Source organism: Sebastes fasciatus, chromosome 11 (assembly GCF_043250625.1).
Source record: "Sebastes fasciatus isolate fSebFas1 chromosome 11, fSebFas1.pri, whole genome shotgun sequence".
Taxonomy (NCBI): domain Eukaryota; kingdom Metazoa; phylum Chordata; class Actinopteri; order Perciformes; family Sebastidae; genus Sebastes; species Sebastes fasciatus.
The window spans coordinates 23,100,157-23,122,184 of NC_133805.1; the positions used below are offsets into that span (position 1 = coordinate 23,100,157).

At 39.4% G+C, this 22,028-nt stretch overlaps 1 protein-coding gene across 1 annotated transcript in view; it reads left to right on the top strand.

The window, feature by feature from the left end:
* b4galt2 (UDP-Gal:betaGlcNAc beta 1,4- galactosyltransferase, polypeptide 2) overlaps window positions 1-22,028 on the top strand; it is a 198,285-nt gene that overhangs the window by 157,610 nt on the left and 18,647 nt on the right. Inside the window, exons 6-7 of the mRNA XM_074651646.1 lie at window positions 2,438-2,560; window positions 21,310-21,414. Coding sequence (XP_074507747.1) covers window positions 2,438-2,560; window positions 21,310-21,414 — 228 coding nt within the window. The remainder of the gene's footprint in view (window positions 1-2,437; window positions 2,561-21,309; window positions 21,415-22,028) is intronic.

Here is a 22,028-nt window from a genome sequence, read left to right on the forward strand (position 1 = left end):
TTCCGTCGAGCCTAAACTGTACCTCAGTAGAGTTTGAGATTTAGCTTTTCATGACGGATATCACACTTCTCCTAGGAAATAATCAGACAAATAATGGAGTTTATGGAGTCACAACTGTTGAACATTTTATATATGAGTTTTGTTTATCCTCCTTCTAGCGAGATTTAATAAAAAAAATGAACTCAGTTATTAAGTTCTCAAGAAAACATGCAGTTAATCAAATTTCAAGTCTCTCTTTCTGTCTTCCAACACACACCTACACACGCACACACACACACACACACACACACACACACACACACACACACACACCATTTTGACGCTGGGAGAATTTGTGCAGAAACATACGGTCTCATTACTTTCTTCTTGTCATCTTTCAACGGGGAGCTGTCATACTTTTGACAACACACACTGTCCAGAATATACACACGTGTACATACACACACACACACACACACACACACACACACACAGAAACACACTTGCATCAGCCTCTGGCTAGACTCCAGGCGCCTGTCATGACACTCGCAGCTGACGTCCGTCCCACTCCGCTGGCTCTCACGACTTTTGAGGAAAAAATAAAATGCCTGTCCGCCTTCTTTTGTCCACTGTCTACATACACACACATGCACACACACACACACACACAAACACAAACACACACGCACGCACACAATTTACATGGCTGGTACTCTTCTCCATCATTTCATCGTCTTGTTCTTTCTGACTCTTATATTCTTACTGTTTCTCTTGTATTTGTTCTCTTCATTTCTCTTTTCCTCATTCATTCTCCTCTAAACTTATTTCATGTCGGGGCAATTATCAAATTTAAATTTAGCGTGATCTGACATTTCCATTGTCAATGGCCAACGCCGCTCATAGGAAACTTCTATTATCAAGCTAACAACTTAAAGCAGCCTTTGTCTGTTTGTTTGGCTGCCTGTAAGCACCAGAGGCCGACAGTATGCAGGAACACTGTGGCCCCTCTTTACACCCGCTCATTTCATGTGTCTTGAGTGGATTATGTATGGATGCAGATTATCCACTTACTGTAGAAAGGCACCCATAAATTATCCACTTAAAAATGCATCCAAGACAAACACACATTAAGATCTGATTGCCTAAAACACTTCAAGATGTTATTCAAATATAAGTCCTGCCATCTCTACACACCACATATAAAACCTGTGATGCTGCTGATGATGATATTTCAGATCAACAAATGCTGAGAACATGCACAGAGACTGTAGCTTGCATCATCCAATAACTTTAAGAAACTGCGGAAAAAAAAATATTTTTCACAATAATCTGAGTTAGGGTTTGGTGATAAGGCCAAAATCCTCTATCACGATATAAACCATTTCATATCTCGATAACTATATATATCACGATATAGCATGTTTTCTGGTAATTCAATAAATAAATAGTCTATATGGAATAAGCACATGGTAAAGCCTATTTTTTATACTCCTGTGTGAATTAAATACTTGACAAATGAAAAGTATGGATTATTTTCTCATTTTAAGAACTTGAGTGCAAAATGAACAGAACAGTTTTAAGTGAAACTTTAGAGATAAAAGAAATAAATATAGGCCTAGCCTATATCACGATAAAAATGATATACAAAAATGTATACGACAGGCATTTTTAAAAAGGTTTGACGATCGTCATATCGTCATATTGCCCAGCCCTAATCTGAGTGGGTAGCCATGTTTATTGGTGTCATGTCATATATTAGTCTATGTGATTTCATGATAATTGTTTATGTTTATTGTTGAAACTCTGTGTTGCTGCTATTATTGGCCAGGACTCCCATGTAAAAGAGTTTGTCATACTGTGTTAACACAGACTTAAAGGAAACCCCAACTTCCTTCATAGGTTGCACTGAATGTGTGTTAAATGTATGTTGCTCCATCTTTCTCAAATTATGAATGATAATACCGGCCTATACATGCTGGAAACAAATGGTTAAGATGATGGTTAAGACGATGGTAGTCCATACCGGGGTCATTTTTGGTGTTGTTGAGTCCACATTTACCATAAACGCTGATGCTTCCTGTTGCAAAGATGCTCCTCTTTGACATGTTAAAAGTGATTTTTAGTTTGTTTTTTTCACTTTACCGGTTGAAGCTTTAACTCTTTTTCCACATTAAGGACAACACAAATTTTGTTTGTGTTACCAAAAAACTAATATCAATTTCTTTCATAAAGAAATGCAGAACATTTTCTCTGAAATTCAATTCTTTGACACAGAAGCAACATGCAGCTGAGCAGAGAGTTGAGGCTGCCAATCTTCTTACTGTCAGAAGGCTCTTGTTTGTTTAGGCAATTCTCAATGTATTTTGTAATAATATATTCATTCACTGCTTCCCTTATAACCTCTCACCTTTCCTCCTTCCCTCATCGATCCCATCTCCTCCTCTCTCTCCTCCTGCAGGCTGCCCTACGCAGGCTACTTTGGAGGAGTTTCAGGCCTCAGTAAAAAGCAGTTTCTGAAGATCAACGGCTTCCCCAACGAGTACTGGGGCTGGGGAGGGGAGGACGACGACATCTACAACAGGTAACCGTGGAAGGACCTGGCATAACCTGCTGGTTCTGCCCATAATATCTTCACAATAAAATGTGACGTTATCCTACCTAATAGATTTATATTTAATCCTCTATAATGCATGTTTGTTTTACTACTCTAGATTAGCATTTTGCAATGAGTACAGCACATAGAAAAAACAGAAATATACCATCTGTCAGGGTTATGTTCGGTAGTTTGGTTGGACTAGAATCGTCACACCACCAACTGTCACACAGTCACACACATTCATGCGCACCCAAATATGCACATTATTTCAGCCTCCACTGCCAGTAAAATGTGGAGAAATCGAGTCTCTCGACTGAAAGTGACACTGAAGCTCCTCGTGGAGTGGATGATTTATTGTAATTGTTCACAGAAGGAGAATGATTAGCAAATAAATTAAGCTTTTGAAGCACTTCAGTCAGCTTTTAATGACTTGCTCAACTTCACTGATAATATTACGGTGGAAATGTGCTGGAATCAAATCTGGGAGAAGAATATCTGTTTGACAGGAAGACGGAAAGGTGACTTAAAAAACGGATTAAATGAACCACTTACAGGACCATTAGTTTAATTTATCGTCTACTCGGACGGTTGTTTGGACTGAAAACTGTTGAATTACCTGGTGAACTGATGATCTGACTATTAAACAAATTATAACTACAACAATGCACAGTCATCCATCTGTGTTTGACAGTACAGGGATGAAAGAATCATGAATGATACAATAAATAAAGATTTAGCATAGAAAAAATGAAACTACCTACCTTAATCACAGCTGACATTTTCCGTATATTCCTCAAGAGCCGCTGTGTTACACGTTTACCTCCATCAGTCACATCAACAAGCTGGAAATGTCCGCTTCACATTGCTGCACAACTGAAATCAACACAAGATTTTCATATAATGTTGAATTAGCGTCAAAAGAAAATTTATTTTAGTCACATCAACAGATACATTTGCATCCAGAGAATCGGTACACTAATTATAAACACACACACACACATGGCTGCACAGACTCACGCAGCAGCAGGACAGTTCCACACAGACAAAATGCGATCGCCATCTTTATTGTCCTGTATTCTTCACTATGAGTTTTTTATTGTTCACTCTCAGTGTCCCGCTGTCACCCTCACACTATGAAGCTTATCTTTGTCCTTTCAGAGTAATAGCATTATAAGAAAACTGAAAATACAGCATTTTGAAAATTGGTGTATTTGAGAATGGGTTTTGTCAGTAGACACAGTATTCAGGAGATTACAGTTGTTTGTCAGCGTCTGGCAAGATGTGATAAAAGAGATATATGTGTGCGATTCACTGAATGGTTGTCTGGATGACAGATAAAGTTAAAGCTCTAAGTTTTTTATTGGATGGTAGCTGCAGTAGGTCATTAGATGCTGTAGATTTCCCTCGAGATCTTTTCTGCACTCCAACAGAGCTAAGATAAGGGAAGCTACGTGCGGGAATATAATTGAAAAAAAAAAAAAAAAAACTAATTCATTCAGTCATTGATTTTTTGCAATTCAAATTTACCCGAATGCATATTGTCCATACACTCAGAAAGCTACATTAAAATCATCCTTAGCTCACAGAGCTTTTCACTGGACAACTAAACAATGCTAAATGTTCATATTTCATTGGGTAAAGTGCAAAATATAAACAAAATGACATCCTTTATTTTGAGCACAGCCATAAAATGTGGATATTGTTTCCTCTGAATCCAAGAACAAATGTTTCTTTGAAACTTGTCCTTCCTTTGCAGTATGCTGCACTTAAAGTGAGACTACATAATGTAACTATTGCTGTTATGTGTGGACACTCTGGCTACATGATGCAGTTACAGAATAATGGCTAATTGAATTTCCTTTTGATTTTCCAAGCTTGTCTGGGGTCAGTTGCGTTAATGATGTCAGTGGGGCATCCTGGTGGCGTAGAGTTTTAAGATACCATCCATATAATCACTACAGTGTGTCCATCCAGGGGCCGCACTCTCTCTTTTATTTCCTCTCAGCTCTTCACTGTACACCAGAGGATTAGATTCAGTGTGACTTACACTTTTCAAGGATATCATTATCTCTGTCCATCGTGGAGAAATGTCCTTAATTCTGTTAAGAAATATATATAGAAAAACGAAACTCCTCATATCTCCAGAACTTGCCTGAGAATCCCCACATTTTTTGATACTTCAGTATCAAAGTAATCCAGTCGTAGTTGTCTGGAGCTTCTAATAGCTAATTTGGTGTACTTTTAATGGTGCAAAATTGACAAAATGTAAACAAATACTTGCTAAAAAAAAACTTAAAGTTACAATCTCGAATATCTCTGTTTCGTTTTCTTTGGCGGTACCTACTGTATGGCTATAGGCGGTGATTGCAGGTGTGTTTTTGGATCTCTCTTCCCAGAGATCCAAACAGTGTCGCCACTTGTGATTTTTCCCGGGAATATCGCCACAGACACCCAGTTCGTAATACTGCAAATGCAAGGGCTATCATCAGTGGGCCATAGGCTCAAACACCATTGTGTTACCTCATCCAGTAATAGATAGCAACTTAACAGACATTTATTCAAATTAAGTTTTAATTTATATTAATCATTACTTTAAGTTGGAGCCGACAACGTAACTCTAGATTTTGTCAAACGGGCCCACAGTGTGCCAGACTTTGAAAAACCTTTCTATGCAATATCTAATAGAAGCAAAAATACAACTTTTGTTTTTTTTCAGAACAAATATGTTCTGTTGCATGATAAAATGTAGTGTAACTGTAGCAAATGTCAAAAAGTCAACATATAATCTGTTACTTGTCAGCTATGCTGTTACCAAACAGCATCTAAAGTTTGCTAACTAAAGCTAGCTGTCATTTGCCACCATAATCTACCAAGGCTGTAGCTGCAAAACACCGCAGTGTATTAGCAAGTTTCAAGTTATTTATTATGCACATCAATTACAGAGAAGCAGTCATTGGCAGTGAAAATCTTAGATCTCCAGCAATGCTCATTAAATATGAATACAAAGAAAATCCTGCAAATAAAAAATGAGAATGTAAGACCTACAATAGTGTAAGTTAGCAAACATACTTGGGTGCAACAAAGGGGAACTGCTAACTGTGCTGTGTGTTTGCAACATATTGAGAATCCAGATGGACAGTGGTGAGAGAAGTGGGTTGTGCAGCAGGAGTTGTTTAAGAAGTTTCTTTGGACATTTTGATACTTTTTTCAACATGAATCTGGGTCACCGTTGGAATCCACTGTAAGATTGTGAATATACACCGACTTTAAGTGCTGTCTTCTGTAGGAGAACGCGACACGCCCGCAGGCAATGAGTATTAATGGCCACAGTGTTTTTGGTGGAGTCAGACTTTATAGTTCTATGCAGCATTTAGACACTTTTAAGATATTGCTTCAGATTTACAGCCCAAATATAATCCATATGGATGACTCTCACAATCATCATCAACCCATCCACGTAAAACTGTAGACAGAGCCAGGTGTACGCCACCTAGCCAGCATGAAACGTCAGAGCTGAAGTAAACAAATTAGAGCTGTCAAAGTTAACGCGATAATAACGCGGTGACGCAAATTTGTTTTAACGCCATTAATTTCTTTAATGAATTAACGCAACCGATCTTTCGGCGGTTGTAGCGGAATCAAATAATGGTAGGGTGAAGATACTGGCATCATGTGAAACTACAAAAAACATAAGGAATCCAGTGGTAACAACTATGTCATACTAACTTGTTGACAAGGAGGCTAAATAACGCTCCAAACTTACATACATTTACATAAAGCAAGCATATTTGCCCACTCCCCTGTTGATGAGAGTATTAAATACTTGAAAAATCTCCCTTAAGGTACATTTTGAACAGATACAAAATGTGAGATTCATTTGCAATTAATCAGGATTAATCATGGACAATCATATTTTAATCGATTGACAGCCCTAAAACCAATATATGGTGCACAAAGTTGAACATCTAGCAAGCTAAAATTCTGCTATTTTTTCTCAGAAGTTGGTGAAGACCAAACCAGAGCTAAAAAATAAAAAAACAGTAATATTGTACATGCATTCATCAAGTGGCCAGAAACATGACTCCAAATGGGGTGTTGATGTTGTTCTGTGTCAGCTGGATGCTAACAGTCTTTTTACCTCCCAGTGGTCAAAAATTGCTCAGTGCTCCTTTAATCGGCACTGCAGCTGATTTAAGTTTCTGCTGGTAGTAGTATTTTTTATATTAACATGGTGATTGGTTTAATGCATCATTATAAGAGGCTTTTGACAGCATGTATATATATCCTGTTCTGTATTTGGTTTTGGCTGTGTGGTGCAATCACTGAAACGTACCATGAGATGTGTTGAGTTTTATCAGGGTTGTGCATCAAATGGAGGTAATGATAGAAACAGGATGGACTGGACACTAACAGTCAGTTCTCTTCTTCTCTTCCTCTTTTTCTCTCTGTTTTTCTCTCCCTGTTTACTACAAACTGAGACTATAAAAATCCCAAAGTCAAATTTATAATAAATTAATATAAAAAAAAACATTGGCAGAAACAGGCGAATATAGCTGAGCGTGAAGGTTTTGCCTTGCTTTACTCTCCGGCTCACGCCCCCCTCCCACCATCCACCTTCGCTTTTCAGGGCTGGCTTGTTTTTAAGCCTTTCACGGAGCAATCAGAAGGGAAATGCCCTTGAAAACACACTTGGACAAGCTGTTGGAAGAAGACGGTGTGTGGACAGGGCTGTGTGTGGATGTTGCCGAGGTTATCGAAGCAAACAGAATAGGCTGCTACTCGCTTTTTTTTCATGTACAATCTTGTTATTGAATTTTTGTGGATTTTTAGGGAAGGCAATGCCGGTCAGTTAGTCGGTCCACCACTTTGGTTCAGACGGAAATATCTCAACAACTATCAACTGGATTAACATTAGATAAGATAAGATAAGATATTCCTTTAGTAGTCCCGCAGTGGGGACATTTGCAGTGTACAGCAGCAAAGGGGATAGTGCAAAAAACAAGATGCATCAGCTAACACAGTAAAAAAAGAGCTAAACAAAGTGTAACAACATGACATATGGTACAGATGTTCAGGTTGTCCAGAGGTTGACATGTGTGGTTTTGAGTAAAACAACTATATGGATTTCCTTGAAATTTGGTACAGACATTCATGTCCCCCTCATGAATCGTAATCATTTTGGCAATCATCTGAGATTTGATCTAGTGCCATCCTCAGGTCAGAATTTCACTTCACACTAATACTGTATTTAGTGCTAATTAGCTGACTAGCTGCTTTCTTTTTGAAATATAAGCATTATTTTTATGTGATCTGATGCTGAAATAGTTCCAACAATGAAAGCTGTAGTAGCGTGCAGTGGAGAGGATGGAGTCTCCAGCTGAGTGAACTAACATGTTAGCCAGCTCCGTCTCTCAGGACTCAGCAAAACGACCAGAGGAGGGGAGGGATACAGAGATAGAGAGATAAAAGAACAGTGGTATATATCAGAGAGTGTGGCGCCTGTGAAATCTGCCTCGTTTTTTTTTCCTCTGTCGTTAAAAGGTAGCAAAGTTCACGGGTTTGAACCGTGCGAGCAGCCGATGCGTCCATCAGCCCGGCGTCCAATCGAAGTGTCCTTGAACGTGGCACTGAACCTCCATCTGCTCAGTCTTTGAAAGCTGCTCTGGAAAAAAATGACTAAATTGCTCTTATACTCTCTTCTTCAGCCCCCTCACTCCCTCACTCTATTTTTTTTCCCTCTCCTCTGCCCCTCTAACTCTCCACGTCTCGTTTTCTATCTCCATCTCTTGCTTCCCTCCAGCAATTTCCTTTTTTATGCTGGTTTTGATGCCACAGACCATGGCACAACCACTGCCTGAAATGGGTCCTGCTAGCTTAATGCCCGCCCGGGGGAACCGGCTGTCCCTGCTGCTCAGCGTGGCCCGAGCCGGTGGCGCAGAGGACACATGCCACTTATACAACTGCCAGTGCCACTTGCCCCACTCCCACCCCCCCCCCATCTGAAAAGTTGGTGGATATTACAGAGAGAGAAGGAGAGAGGCGAAGGGTTTTCTCTCTCGCCCTCTCTGAACATGCAGCACTAGCCTTGGGCAAAGGCTGTCCCAAGGGCCTCCATGGCGGACCAGCCTTCAACACAAACACACACTCTCTCTCTCTCTTCTTCCAGTGCTCCCTCTCTTTCGTCTTTGCCCTTTCCCCCCTTCCTCCCAGTAAAACCTCCCAGCGGTGGCTTTCAACAGAGCCTGAGCCAGCATCATGTACACATGCAGCCACAGCAGCACAAGGACTGCACGTGTTCCTGTGAAGCCTTGACAATGGTGTAAGAGTCGGGATATTTTGGGCTCAACACTTTTGAGAATGCCACGCCTTTGATAAGTTCAATCACACCTCCAGGTTGTGGAAGTCTCCACCCTCGGGTCAGGTCATGAAAACACTGTCGGGTGTTTTAAATCTCATGTTTAGACCTGTCTTTCTTCTCTTTTTATTGATATTCTCGCTCGCCTTGATTAATCCTCGGGTTCTTGTTTGTCTTTGTTTCATCAAACATTATTTTTCTTGTTTCTGTGTGTTTTGTTTTTTCTTTTCACTTCATTTACAACTGTGAGCCACTTTGTAAAGTTTCAAAAAAGAGCTATATTAGGCCCTATTTAGACAGAGAAATGCAAGACACACTGAAAACTAGTAACAATACTACGAATACTTACATACAAATACCCAAGAAAAGGGTGCTGTTGTGTGCATGCCTGCAGTGATCACCTAATTAGTTCAAGGAACACAATAAACATTTTTTGTTATTTGCTATTAAAAGCTTGTCTTAAGTACGTGGTTAATTAATAAACAGAGAACAATAAGAAGAAATGCCTAATGTTTGGCAGTTTGCTCAGTAGTAATACAAATTTATTCAGAAGGCTATTAATGATGCATTAAACTCATAAAAACTCTTTATTATAAGTGTTACATATATAACCGAGTACAAAACTATGAATGCCTTCAAAGCTCGTCCTTGTGAAAGTGTGCTTTATTATCTCAATATGTATCATTCGTTGCGTCTTGTTTCTCTCTATAGCGACAGGCTTTTAGCCCCCACCTTCGAGTTTGGCCATTCAAAACAGCTATTAACACTTAATGGATTAAAAGGTTCTCTACATGATATCCAGAACATTAATATAGCAGCAAACAACTACTTGCTATGTAAAGATATAGTGGAGTAATGTCTACCAGAGCAGAGAATGAAGTCACGCTCCATCTCACTCTCTGAGCTTTGTTGAAATCGCCGGGCCAGGCTCGCGTGCCTTTTAGTTCATGTTTGTGCATGTGAGCATGCCCCACTGGCTAGCTCCCGGCTGCCAGTCTGCACTGCTCTCATACGGCGGTTAACACCATCCCGACTGACGGCGCCATTGCAGAAGCCTAGCGCCATGGGTTTTTATTCATTTCAGCAAAACATCTCCATGTGAACAGGCCATTATTCACTTTCTTTTTCAAGGCCTGCATCAAAAGTCACTTATTCCAAGTACTAAAAGGTACAATGGGTTTGCAAGCACGCACATTTTTCTCACGATATGATACTTACAATACGTCACAGAACAGAAGTCAACGCGACGCATCAGAGAGCTCCTCCTTGATATTGAGTGGAATCGATGTGAAGGTGAAGGCGAGGTGACAGCAGGGAACAGAAGGAGCAGCGTGAAATGTGAAGCAGAGATGAGGTCAGCTGAGTGTTTTACCGCTAGCATTGTGGCTCGTGCACATCATTGATCAGTTGATATCTTAATGTGTCTGAATGAGGTGATCTTCTGCAAACTCCATTAGCTTAAAAAGAGGTTATTAGAGAGGAACAAAAGTTGTCTTCGGTTGGATCGTGCCGCCAGACATTTTACTTCAAGGCTGTTGAAGCATGAAGGTGGTGCTCCTCATTTCCTCACTCGCCATTGTTTTGTAATCTTAGTGTTGGGTACGAAGACTCAGAGGCAGCAGGTCTGTGCTTATTCAGAGTCCCAAGGCCACTGACCAAGTCAAGTTATTATTGATGCTGACCTGAATTTTGATTCGCACATCAGCAGCATCACTAAAATAGCCTTCATCCTCTCAGGGATCAATGCTTTCCCAGTCAGATTCTTGTCCATGCTATTGTTTGAAACTATTTTGTTTAGTGCTGTCAAAGTTAACACGATAATAACGTGTTAATGTAAATTTGTTTTAACGCCACTCATTTTTTAAAGATGAAGATGCTGTCATCATATAAAACTAGAAAATCTCAGGAATCCATTGGTACCAATCATTTCATACTAGCTTGTCGGGGTTAAATAACGCTCTAAACTTACGCTAAATTGTGGCGAAGAAAAACTGGGGTCCATTAAATTCTGACCCCAAGATATGTAACTAAAATGGGTTCTATGGGTACCCACGAGTCTCCCCTTTACAGACATGCCCACTTTATGATAATCACATGCAGTTTGGGGGCAAGTCCTAGTCAAGTCAGCACACTAACACAGAGACAGCTGTTGTTGCCTGTTGGGCTGCAGTTTGCCATGTTATGATTTAAGCATATTTTTGTATGCTAAATGCAGTACCTGTGAGGGTTTCTGGACAATATTTGTCATCGTTTTGTGTTGTTAATTGATTTCCAATAATAAATATATACATACATTTGCATAAAGCAGCATATTTGTCCACTCCTATGTTGATAAGAGTATTAAATACTTGACAAATCTCCCTTTAAGGTACATTTTGACCAGATAAAAAAATACTTTGCAATTAATTGCGATCAACTATAGACAATCATACGATTAACCGCAAATACATTTTTTAATCGACTGACAGCCGTCATTTTTTTGTTTAATTTGGAGGACTTGTTGCAAGGGAGGGGTGCAGTGGATTACTGACAGCTAATTATTGTAGTGCCCTCCACCTTCTAGAGATGTAAATCAGTATGCCAGGTGTTCAGTAAAAATTCTATTTTCTGCAGAGTTGTTTGACACAAACAACTCTTATGCATTTGCATATATCTGATGCAAATTGTGTGTCTTCTAAAGTGCATTTGGTCTCTGAACACACTATGCATGTGTTAATGAGGAATAAGAATACAATCCGAAGCTCTGTGGGACTCTTACATTTCTATTGCAGCCACATGTAACCTATCCAGTGATCCGAAATCTGTGCTTTTACTTTATTACCCTCCTACAGTAGTAAGGGCTGGACCTTTTTAGAGTTTTAAAACTGGATACATACAGCTCTGTCTTTTTCCCTTGTGCCCCCTCCGCATTGAATTGAGGGCACAATAATGAGGGATGCACTAATAGACACATCAAGTACATGGAGGCGAGGGAGGGATAGAGAAAGTGTAAGATGCTCAGGAAGAAAATGAGAAGCAAGTGCAGGGAGTGGAGAGGAGAGGGTGAAGGAAGAGGAAGGGAGACGTTCAGAGAAATGAAGCATTGAGCTGAAGGTACGGTCGGGCAGAGCGGCCACAGTCAGCAGTTGGTACAGGAAATCCACATGTAAGAAAGCAGTGTAGTACAAACTGACCAAAAGTCATCGTACTCACCTTTTTATTTTCTGAAAAATGCCTGTCTTTGTATGCAGATTCAAATCTTTATAATGTCAGTAAGTGGTATTAAAGGGGACATATCATGCTCATTTCCAGGTTCATATTTGTATTTTGGGTTTCTATTATAACATGTTTGCATGCTTTAATGTTAAAAAAAACACGTTGTTTTTCTCATACTGTCTGTCTGAATATACCTGTATTCACCCTCTGTCTGAAACGCTCCATTTTAGCGCCTGTCTCTTTAAACCCCCTCCTGAAAAAGCCCAAAACAGAAGAACCCAAAATATCCAGACGGGAGGGTATCGATATTGCAACGATATTGCTGGGCTGACCATTGGTGCTTTTACAAAATATTTACACAATGATATTTTTGATAAATAATCATCAGTAATGTGGATATAATGAACAAGTGGGTAAAGGCAAATAATAGAACAACTACAGTCTGGAAAGTTCAGAAAATGATATCACTTTAATGTAGCCTTTAAAACCAGGAAAAGACAACATTTATGTCATATCACAATATTTCAATATCCAAAATCTAGGACGATATCTAGTCTCATATCACACATATCTCGTACATATCATATCATCATATCATATTGATATAATATCGATATATTGATTTGTGTTCCCTGCTCATGCTTCTGAAAAAAGGCATCTTCTCAGACATAAGATCATTTTATTTCAGTCATTTTAATGGATACAGTGTCATTAAACAACCCTTTTTTAAGCGTACAATCTTTCAGTTTGTGTAGGAAAAAGGCCATTTGAATGTGTCTCACTCGTGCAGCACCCAGATGTGTTCCTGCTGAGATAGAAATCTTTCTCCTGTTCACACCCACCTTACTTTTCTATTACTTTCTCTCTGCCCTCCACACACCGCCACCGTCATCATCATCACCACCCACTCCTCGTCTTCCTCTCCCATCTCATTTCTGCAGGCGGAGGGAACTGAGCCAGGACATCAGACTTAGCTCCCAATTCTACTCCACTCTATTGCTCTAATGCAATTAACTCCACTGGTGGGAATAGACGAGGAGAGCTGGAGAAATTCCTGATTAATCCAATCAAATAGGTCCATGGTCTGTGAGTGTGTGAGTGTGTGTGTGTGTGTGTGTGTGTGTCTAAACCACTGTCCAAAACTGCTATAATAATGGTCTTTAATGCATACACACACACACACTCCTCCTCTGCCTCAGGCTGCTAATGAAACTTTTCATGTAGATCATATTAGTGGGCAGATATTTTTGTAAGGGGGAGAAGTGCTGGCCAGTCCACAGCTTTTCAAATGGACAAGATGCCTCCGTTAGTTAAGTTGACCGTACTGTTTAATGGATTCACTCCAGGGGTCCAACAGTAGCTGCTATATATGGAGCCCTTTATTTCACTAATGACCAGAGTAATGGCTCAATCAGAATAAAATAGCCTTATGTAAAGTTATTAGCAGTACAATACGCTTCCTGCGACTGCTTCACAATAAAAGCCAGTTGACTGTTTTTAACGTGAAGCAGCAGCAGCAGTATGAAATGTGAAGGATCTCATTAGCATCTGAACATAATACTGCTCTTATACGGTGTAAGGAGAGTGAACTGTAAACAGTGAGGCTGGCATCAATGACATAAAGTTAAAAACTGGTAATAGTGTGGGGAATAAACACAACATATCATAACAATTGCTCATTTTGGGATAAAAGCACCAAATTTGGCAAATGTGATGATTGATATATTGGGAACAAAACTGGATATTAGCCAAAATCGTGATGGACCCTGGTTGTCGTGGCAGCCATATGACCACGAGCAGTTGGTCAAACTTTCCTATCCCATTAGACCCACAGGCAATAGAGCGCTCCTGGGATGATGTATTTTTGTAGGCCAACCAGGGAGTTAGCATCGCCCTGGTTCCCTCGACAAAAAGCCAATGGGATTTTTACATTGGGTTTTGGATTATTGCAGAAAATAAGCTCAGTGGCAAACACAAGTTTATGATACTTACACATTTTGTTCAGCAAGATAATCTTCACAAATGAACACCACTTTATGATTTACACAATCGGCAGAAGTAAAAAGCTAACATTAGGCTATAAACGAACTACATCATGGTCGCATGAGCGCGAGTATGACGTTTAGTAGTCTTATTTAGACACTTGTTAGCAACCGCCTTTTTTAAGACTTATAAAAGCTTCAAAATTCACAAGTGGGGTATGTATTGATTTATTTTATGTCGCACAACAAAACGTTAAAATCTCTTAAGCTTGTGTTACCTTATCTCAGGCATCTAACTAAAAACCCATTGACTTCGAGATGAGGGAACCAGAAGTCCTAAAATGCTAACTCATTTCCGTGTTTTAGAATTCATTCCTGTAGTACTCTATAACGGATATAATTGAGATCCTAGTTACCCTGAGAATCAAATAATACTCACTCACAATTGTATGGACTTGTCTGGTCCTGGACTGATCATTTTCATTATATAAAAATGTTATTAAATAGTGCCGTGAATCAGTAAAAATAGTTCACGTAGTATTATTTGGTCATCAGAATGCTCCAATGGCCCAACAACCAGATTTCTTGGAAATACATTAAGCTATATTTGTACCAAATTTGGTTAGGTATATAATACAGTATATGTTTATAAAATGGGTAGATTAAATCAAGCAATCTGATTGGTTCATAGCTGTGATATATTTCCCACATAGCACTGCTCTAACCTTTGCACTTTCAGTATCACTCCGCGTCTGAGAAAAAAACATTTGACTCCTTAGATACCTCCGCCAACACGGCACAGGTTACAGATACAAAGTAACAACAAAGTTAACGACAAAATGGAACTAATTAAGGTTAACTTCTATGGAGGAGTGGAATGAGTCGTGTCCATCTCCAGAAAAACATCCACCTGCTAAACGACATGCAGAGCAAGAGAATATGCAAGCAGGAACTCCACGACTCAGACACTCTCTGATGCGGGTCTTGACACGGGAGAGATTATGGCCGTAATTGGATTGGCAACCGAAACTCATACTCATATTTAAATGTATGTAAAGTATGGCACAAGCATCTAATCCTGACCCAGTCTCTGAAGAACAGAGTGGTCTACTTCTGTCTCCATTTTTTTGTCCTACTGCTCCCAGTCGTATTTACTTGACTCTCCAAAAAAAAAAGTCATAAAATGCTTAAAGGTCCCCTACAGTGGGGGATTTCACAGCAGCCACCCACCTGCTGTGTTTCGGTGGAGGTGGCTGTCGAATGTGTCGGCTCCGGATTATATACATCACACAGGGGAACGCTGAAGCTTTCCATCCTGCAGCTCCACTGTAGCATCAGTGTCCTCTCCCTTACATAATATTCACACTACGCTGTCATGCCACGTTACTGCCTACTGCCTGTCAGAGTAGTGAAAAATAATGACTGCACTGATGTGTTAGCGTGTGTGTGTGTGTGTGCGTGTTAGTTGATGCTCCAGCTGAAGTTTTGTTTTGGTCAAGGACACAATTCTGTGCTGTCTACAAGAATGAAGAGAAGCCAGCTAATTGGCTACTTCACAGCTCATTACAACAAACACTTATGCATACACAAAAACACACTCGCTAAAGCACACAACCCTGCAAGGTCGCAGTCGAAGTGGATGTTTCTTTTAGACAGTTTTTGTCTTATTTCAAAGTGTCCCTCTATAACCAAACGAACCCTATTAGACACAACAACCCTGAGCTTCATTTATCAAACAATGTGTGAGCGAGCGTACGTGTGGAATAATAACAGTTTCTTCTTTGCCTCGTGTCCGTGCCTGTGTTCCCTTTTTGTGAACAAGCATCTTGGACCAGCATTAATCAACATGCAAAGTCTCATATTGACAGATGATGAGATGGAGAGCCAGCCCACCCTCAGTGAGTGTTTTTTGGAGACTTTCAGAGATGATTTTTTGAAAGCAGGCAGAGAAGTTAACAAGCAGAGATACAACAGCGTAGCAAAAGATACAGATTTCAAAGAAGCTCTGATGATAATTTGCACAAGCAAACACAGTTTTGAGGGGAGCTGCAGAGATGGATAATAATTCTCTGTGGGTTCATGACTATGAGAGACCCCTTTCACATTACACATAGTTATGTGATCCATTGTTAGTATAAATATACTAATTAGAGAAGTTTTAAATGGTGATGATTCAAAGACTATAACTTTAAAGCACCAACTAAACACTCTGAGGTGTTTGTGCATTCACACCTTTTTCGAGCTGTCAAACACCACTGATTATATCATCTGCAGACTTTGACTCGCGATATTCCTCACCTTCTAAACACTTCACAGTTGCTTAGTGAGTGATGTATTTGATTTTAATACCTCCCATATGTACATTAGTTAAGTGGCTATACATCAGTCCTTGCAAAGTCAACCACAAATAAGACCACAAGCACAGATCTTAATGTGTTTTGTCCCCTCAATGCATTGTTACACAGAATCACCGTCACCTCTGTGGTGGTTTTATGTCCATGCTTGGTACTCTTGTTTGGGCACATTTTTTCAATTGCTGAAATGTAAAATGTATGGAACACTGAAAATGTACTATATGTTATGAGTTATAGAAAACTGTCCAAATTATCATTATTGGGTGAAACCTTGAACCACAGTATTTAATGTTGATTGGGCCTCTTTTTTGTTGATGTTCACAAGTCCAGTCCAGTGGTGAGCTTGTAACTAAGAACATTTATTCAAGTACTGTGTTAAGTACAATTTTAAGGTACTTGTACTTTACTTGAGTATTTCCATTGTTTGCCACTTTATACATTTTATACCACTACATTTCAGAGACAAATAGAGTACTTTTTACTCCACTATATTTACCTGACATATATAGTTACTTTTCAGATTCAAATTTTATACAAATACACGTATGATATGATTATATAATAAGATGCATTGTTATAGATTAAAGCAGTGTTTTCCACCTTTTTTGGCTTGTTAATCCCTACAAAAAGTTGTGTCCAGTTGGGGTCCCTTGTCACGTTTCAGATGTCTATGAGTTGTTATTCCACCGAAGAAACATTTCCCCTCTAAACTTTCTGTTTATAAAACCGGTACCTTGACCAGCTACAACAATAAAATAGTTAATTCATTGATGCATCTATATTAATAATGTCATATATAATCATTTATCTGTCGGACAGGCTGATTTTCTGCAAAAAATGGGTACTTTTAATATTTAAAGTTAATTGAGCTGGTAATACTTTTGTACTTTTCTTTAAGTAGGATTTTAAATGCAGAACTGTTACTTGTAATGGAGTATTTTACACAGTGGTATAAGTACTTTCACTGAGGATCTGAGTATTCTTCCACTGCTTCAAAAGTCTCATCAAAAGGCAAAACACAGCCAACAACAAATAGTTCTTTGCAGCAAACAACAAAACAAACAAATTGTTGATCTGCTCTAAAATATCTTTTACTGAATTGAGTCTCCAAATATATAAAAATACCATTTTGAGATTCATACTGAATCAGATGAAGCGGGAGGGATTCAAATTTCTAGCTGATATCACCACAGTCGAGCCGTGCACACTCTGCAGGGCAGCGGGCACAAAGCAGATTATTTTAAAGATGCAGAACTGTGCATAATGTATAACTAAGCTCACTGCACTGAAAAGCTGAGGAAGAGAAGGAGAGGAGAGGGCTGGCGCGCTCACTCTCCCACTCTCACATTATTTGCACCATAATAAATCTCTAAATTATGCAAATGCATGCATGCTCGGATGTGCATGCGCAGACACTGACAAAGGCAATCATCTATGCATGTGTCAAGTCAGCAAAGTCACTGAGACATGAGAGAGAGAGAGGGAGAGAAAAAGATGCGTTATTTAGTTTTCCGATGAATTTATTTATGGGAGGGTTGCATGTTTTTATGGAGTTTGGGTTTCGCCTCTTACGGGTTGATGTGCTTCTGATGGCACATTCAGGGTTATTTACATATTGCTGGTTAGTGAAGAAGAAGAGAGCAGAAAAATGAAAGGTGAAGGGGAGAGGAGAGGAGAGGAGAGGAGAGGACAGGAGAGGAGAGGAGACGAGAGGAGAGGAGAGGAGAGGAGAGGAGAGGAGAGGAGAGGAGAGGAGAGGAGAGGAGAGGAGGAAGGTGAAAAGAAACAAGGCGTGAAGAGAAAAGCATTGAAGGGAAGTAGAGAGGTGAGGCGAACAGAGGAGAGGATGAAGAAGCAAAGAGATGAGCTGAGAAGGAAGGAGGGAATAAAAGAGATGGAGAAAGGACAGTGCAGAGAAAGATTTAGTCCGATAAACCAATACAGACTAGCTAAATATTGGAGGCAGAAGGAAACAGCTAGAATAGATGACTCTGTCCAAAGTTCATAAATATGCATACCATCACCTCTAAAGCTGACTGATTGGAGGAATAGTTTGACACTTTGGGAAATACCCCTTTCTTACTGAGAGCTTGATGAGAAGATCGACCAGTGTTGCCAACTTTGCGAATTTGTCGCTTGATTTAGCCACTTTTCAGACCTTCTATAGCGACTATTTCTAAAACACAACTAGCAACAAATTTTGTGATTTATCCACATCAGGGATGTGAGAAAAACCAGAAATATATTATATTGTAATTCATTCCAATGCATGCCACTCAGAGTAATCACAGTCCACAGCTCTTCTGCCAACAGCACGGGGTCTTTCCCATCTCCTCTTGTCAGCCGACACAACCACTAAGCTTTATTCAAAGATATAAATGAGCGTACGCCGTCATCTGGCGACTTTTAGTGCTTGCTACTTTCATTGGAAAAAACGTTTGCAACACTGAGATCGACACCACTCGCATTTCTGTACGGTATAGAGCCAGCAGGCAGCTAGCTTAGCTTAGCATAAAGACTGGAGGCAGGGGGAAGCTAGGTAACCTGGCAATGTCAAAATACACCTGAGAAGATTGATGCCACTTTCCATGTCTGTACAGTAAATATGGAGCTAGAAGGTGGTGAGCTTAGCCTAGCATGAAGTCTGTTAGCTAGCCTGGCTTCTGTCCAAACTTCAAAAACACGTCTACCAACACCTCTAAAGCTATAGTTTGACATTTTGGGAAATTCACTTATTTGCTCTCTTGCTAACAGATGGATACGACTCTCATGCCCATGTGTTAAGTTTAGAGCTGGAGCCAGGAGGTGATAAGCTTAGCATAAACAGATGAAGTAAGGGGATTAACTAGCGTGGCTCTGTCTAAAGTTATAAATATACAGTATGCCTACCACCATCTCTAAAGCCAACTAATTAACATGTTGTATGTTGTATCTCACACATAAATGTAAAAACTACAGTTTGTTTTTTGACTGTTTATCTGCCAGTAGGCCTGCTACTTCTGTGTGTTATGGCTACAGTTCAGGTAACCGGAAGAAAGCAAGTACTGTAGGCATGTTTACCAAAATGTCAAAACTATTCCTTTAAATAAGAATTTGCTCCTTGGCCTGCATAAAAGTTGAACATTTATTTTCCTCACATTTTATTAATTAATTGAACTGAGTTAATCGTTCAGCAATGAGTGGATTCACCCTGCATTAACCCTGAAATGTTTTCATTGTTATTGGTTTCAAATGCCATTGCAGAGGCTTTTTCACTATTCTACTGCCAATAAACGCTGAATCCTTGACATTTTACATCAGCACAAAGTACCAGCTATTAACCTTCAGTAGGCCTATACTGTACAAATATTTGGTATCTGCCCTCAATGACCCGTAGGTGGAAAGAAGAGAAGTCGGAGAGAGAAGGAGTTAAAAGAGGGGGAATAAAAGAGAATAAAGAGAAGGAAACAAAGAGACAAGAGAGGAAGAGATATAGGAATAAGGGGAGGAGGTGAAGATGTGAAAAGAAGAGAGAGAAGACGAAGCGAGGCGTTTGTGGACAAGAGGAGGCGTTGGAAGTGTAGACGAGCAGTTGTTGAGGAGTAATATCAGGCATGGATGCTTTTTAAGACAGAGAAACTGCACGAATCAGAGCATTACGACAAATAAGAATTCCGTACACACAAACACAATCCGTTATATCATGCAGGTATTTCAACCCGTGGGTTTAACTCGGGCTTTATGTGGAACAGATCCGTTGTTTGTGTTGCCAACACTCCATTTGTTGTAGCATTAGATATAAATCTCTGTGCAGATGTGCCCTTGTATTGTATCTTAGTGGTAATACAACGTTACCACTTTGTCTCTGAGTTGCGATCTCATGCTTTGTTTAAAGTGAAACACACTGTAAATCCTCGTCTTATTCCCCAGCTGGTGTCCGCGCACAGCTCCTGAAGTTGAACAATGTTTTTCTCTTGGTGTTATAAAAGTCTCTGATCAGAGTTGTTCTTTCTACTTTTTTTTTTTTTTTTTCCCAGTAAGAGCCAGGGGGGGTCTCTGTTTGTTTGTTTTTGTGTGCAACACTGTTTGCAATGTGCTGTGTTTAGGGCAATTATTATGCACTCTTTAGGGCAAACACAGCCCCGAGAGCTCCGTGTGAAGGAATGCAGTGTGTGCTTGAACGCCTTGAGCAGCTGTAGAAGTCAAACAAGCTTATTTTGGTGTTAATAAGTAGAGTTTTTAAATATTTGCTGACTCTATTCAGGTATACCACCACAAATTTAAGTTTAAGGTCATTTTTCAGGCAACAATTTCAAACATTTTCTGCTTCCAGTCTCTAAAATGTGATGATTTGCAGCTATTTTATGTGTTATGTGCCACTAAACGGATCTTTCTTTTTTCTTTTTTTGGACTGTTGGTTGTACAACACAAGCTATTTAAAACATCATCTTGGCCTTTATATATTTGTATATTTGTTATGTTGTGATTTTTTTGACATTTTGTAGACCGAATAATTTATAAATTAATTGAGAAAATAATTAGCAGATTAATTGATAATGAAAATATATTTTGAAAATATAGTTTGTCACAGCACTATCACCTTGGGCTATGCAAACTTATGATTGACATTTTTCTCTATTTTCTAACATGTTATACACTAAATGAACAATCAATTGATTAAAAAAAACATATTAAAGGATAATGAAAATAATAATAAGTTTCAGCCCTAATTAATTTTTTCATGAAACCTCAAGGTGTCTTCTCCTCTCCTGCTTTTTTTTTATTCAGCCAATTTTCTTTCTTGTCTGTCTCTTTGTATTTTTTTCCCCTTTCTCTCGCTAACAGATATTGTATCTGTGTGTGTTGCAGGATCACTCTGAATGGGATGAAGGTGTCCAGGCCAGACGTTCGCATCGGCCGCTACAGAATGATTAAACACGAGAGAGACAAACACAACGAGCCCAACCCACAGAGGTACTGCATCATTGTCCAAACTCGTTCTCTGGCTTCACATTTGGATCGATAGCGCTGCTTTTGTCTCGTAGCTACCAGCTCAGATGTTTCTTTCCAACTTTTTCATCTCCATTTGAGAGAATTATGATTATGTTGCGCTGCAAAGGGCATACTATCAATAATGTGTCCTTATAATTAGAGTTAGCTACAGATACATACACTGAAACATGAGCAACACAGGCAATATAAGGCCAGCAGTGAGAGGTAAAAACAGTTTATTATGATTCCTTTGTCCATTGTCGTCCACATTTTCCGCTTTGATTCTGTCCAGTTTTGCTGAAATTACATGCTAAAGATATTTAACATTTAACCAGCTTTGCCCTTTTTAGCTATTTCTTGTTGCACACTCACATCGTGCACATTCACACCTAAGAGCTACTGTTAGTCTAGCGCTCCTGCTGTTGGCCACTGAGCAGCTCCTCATAAGAAATTGCAAGAGAAATGATAATAGAACACATTATAATGCATTTTAACTGATTTAAAGTGTATTATTATAGACTTATTTTGCAAACTGCATCACTAGCTGGTGAAATGTACTGTATATGCTTAGGGCAGGGGGACTTTTAAAATACAGA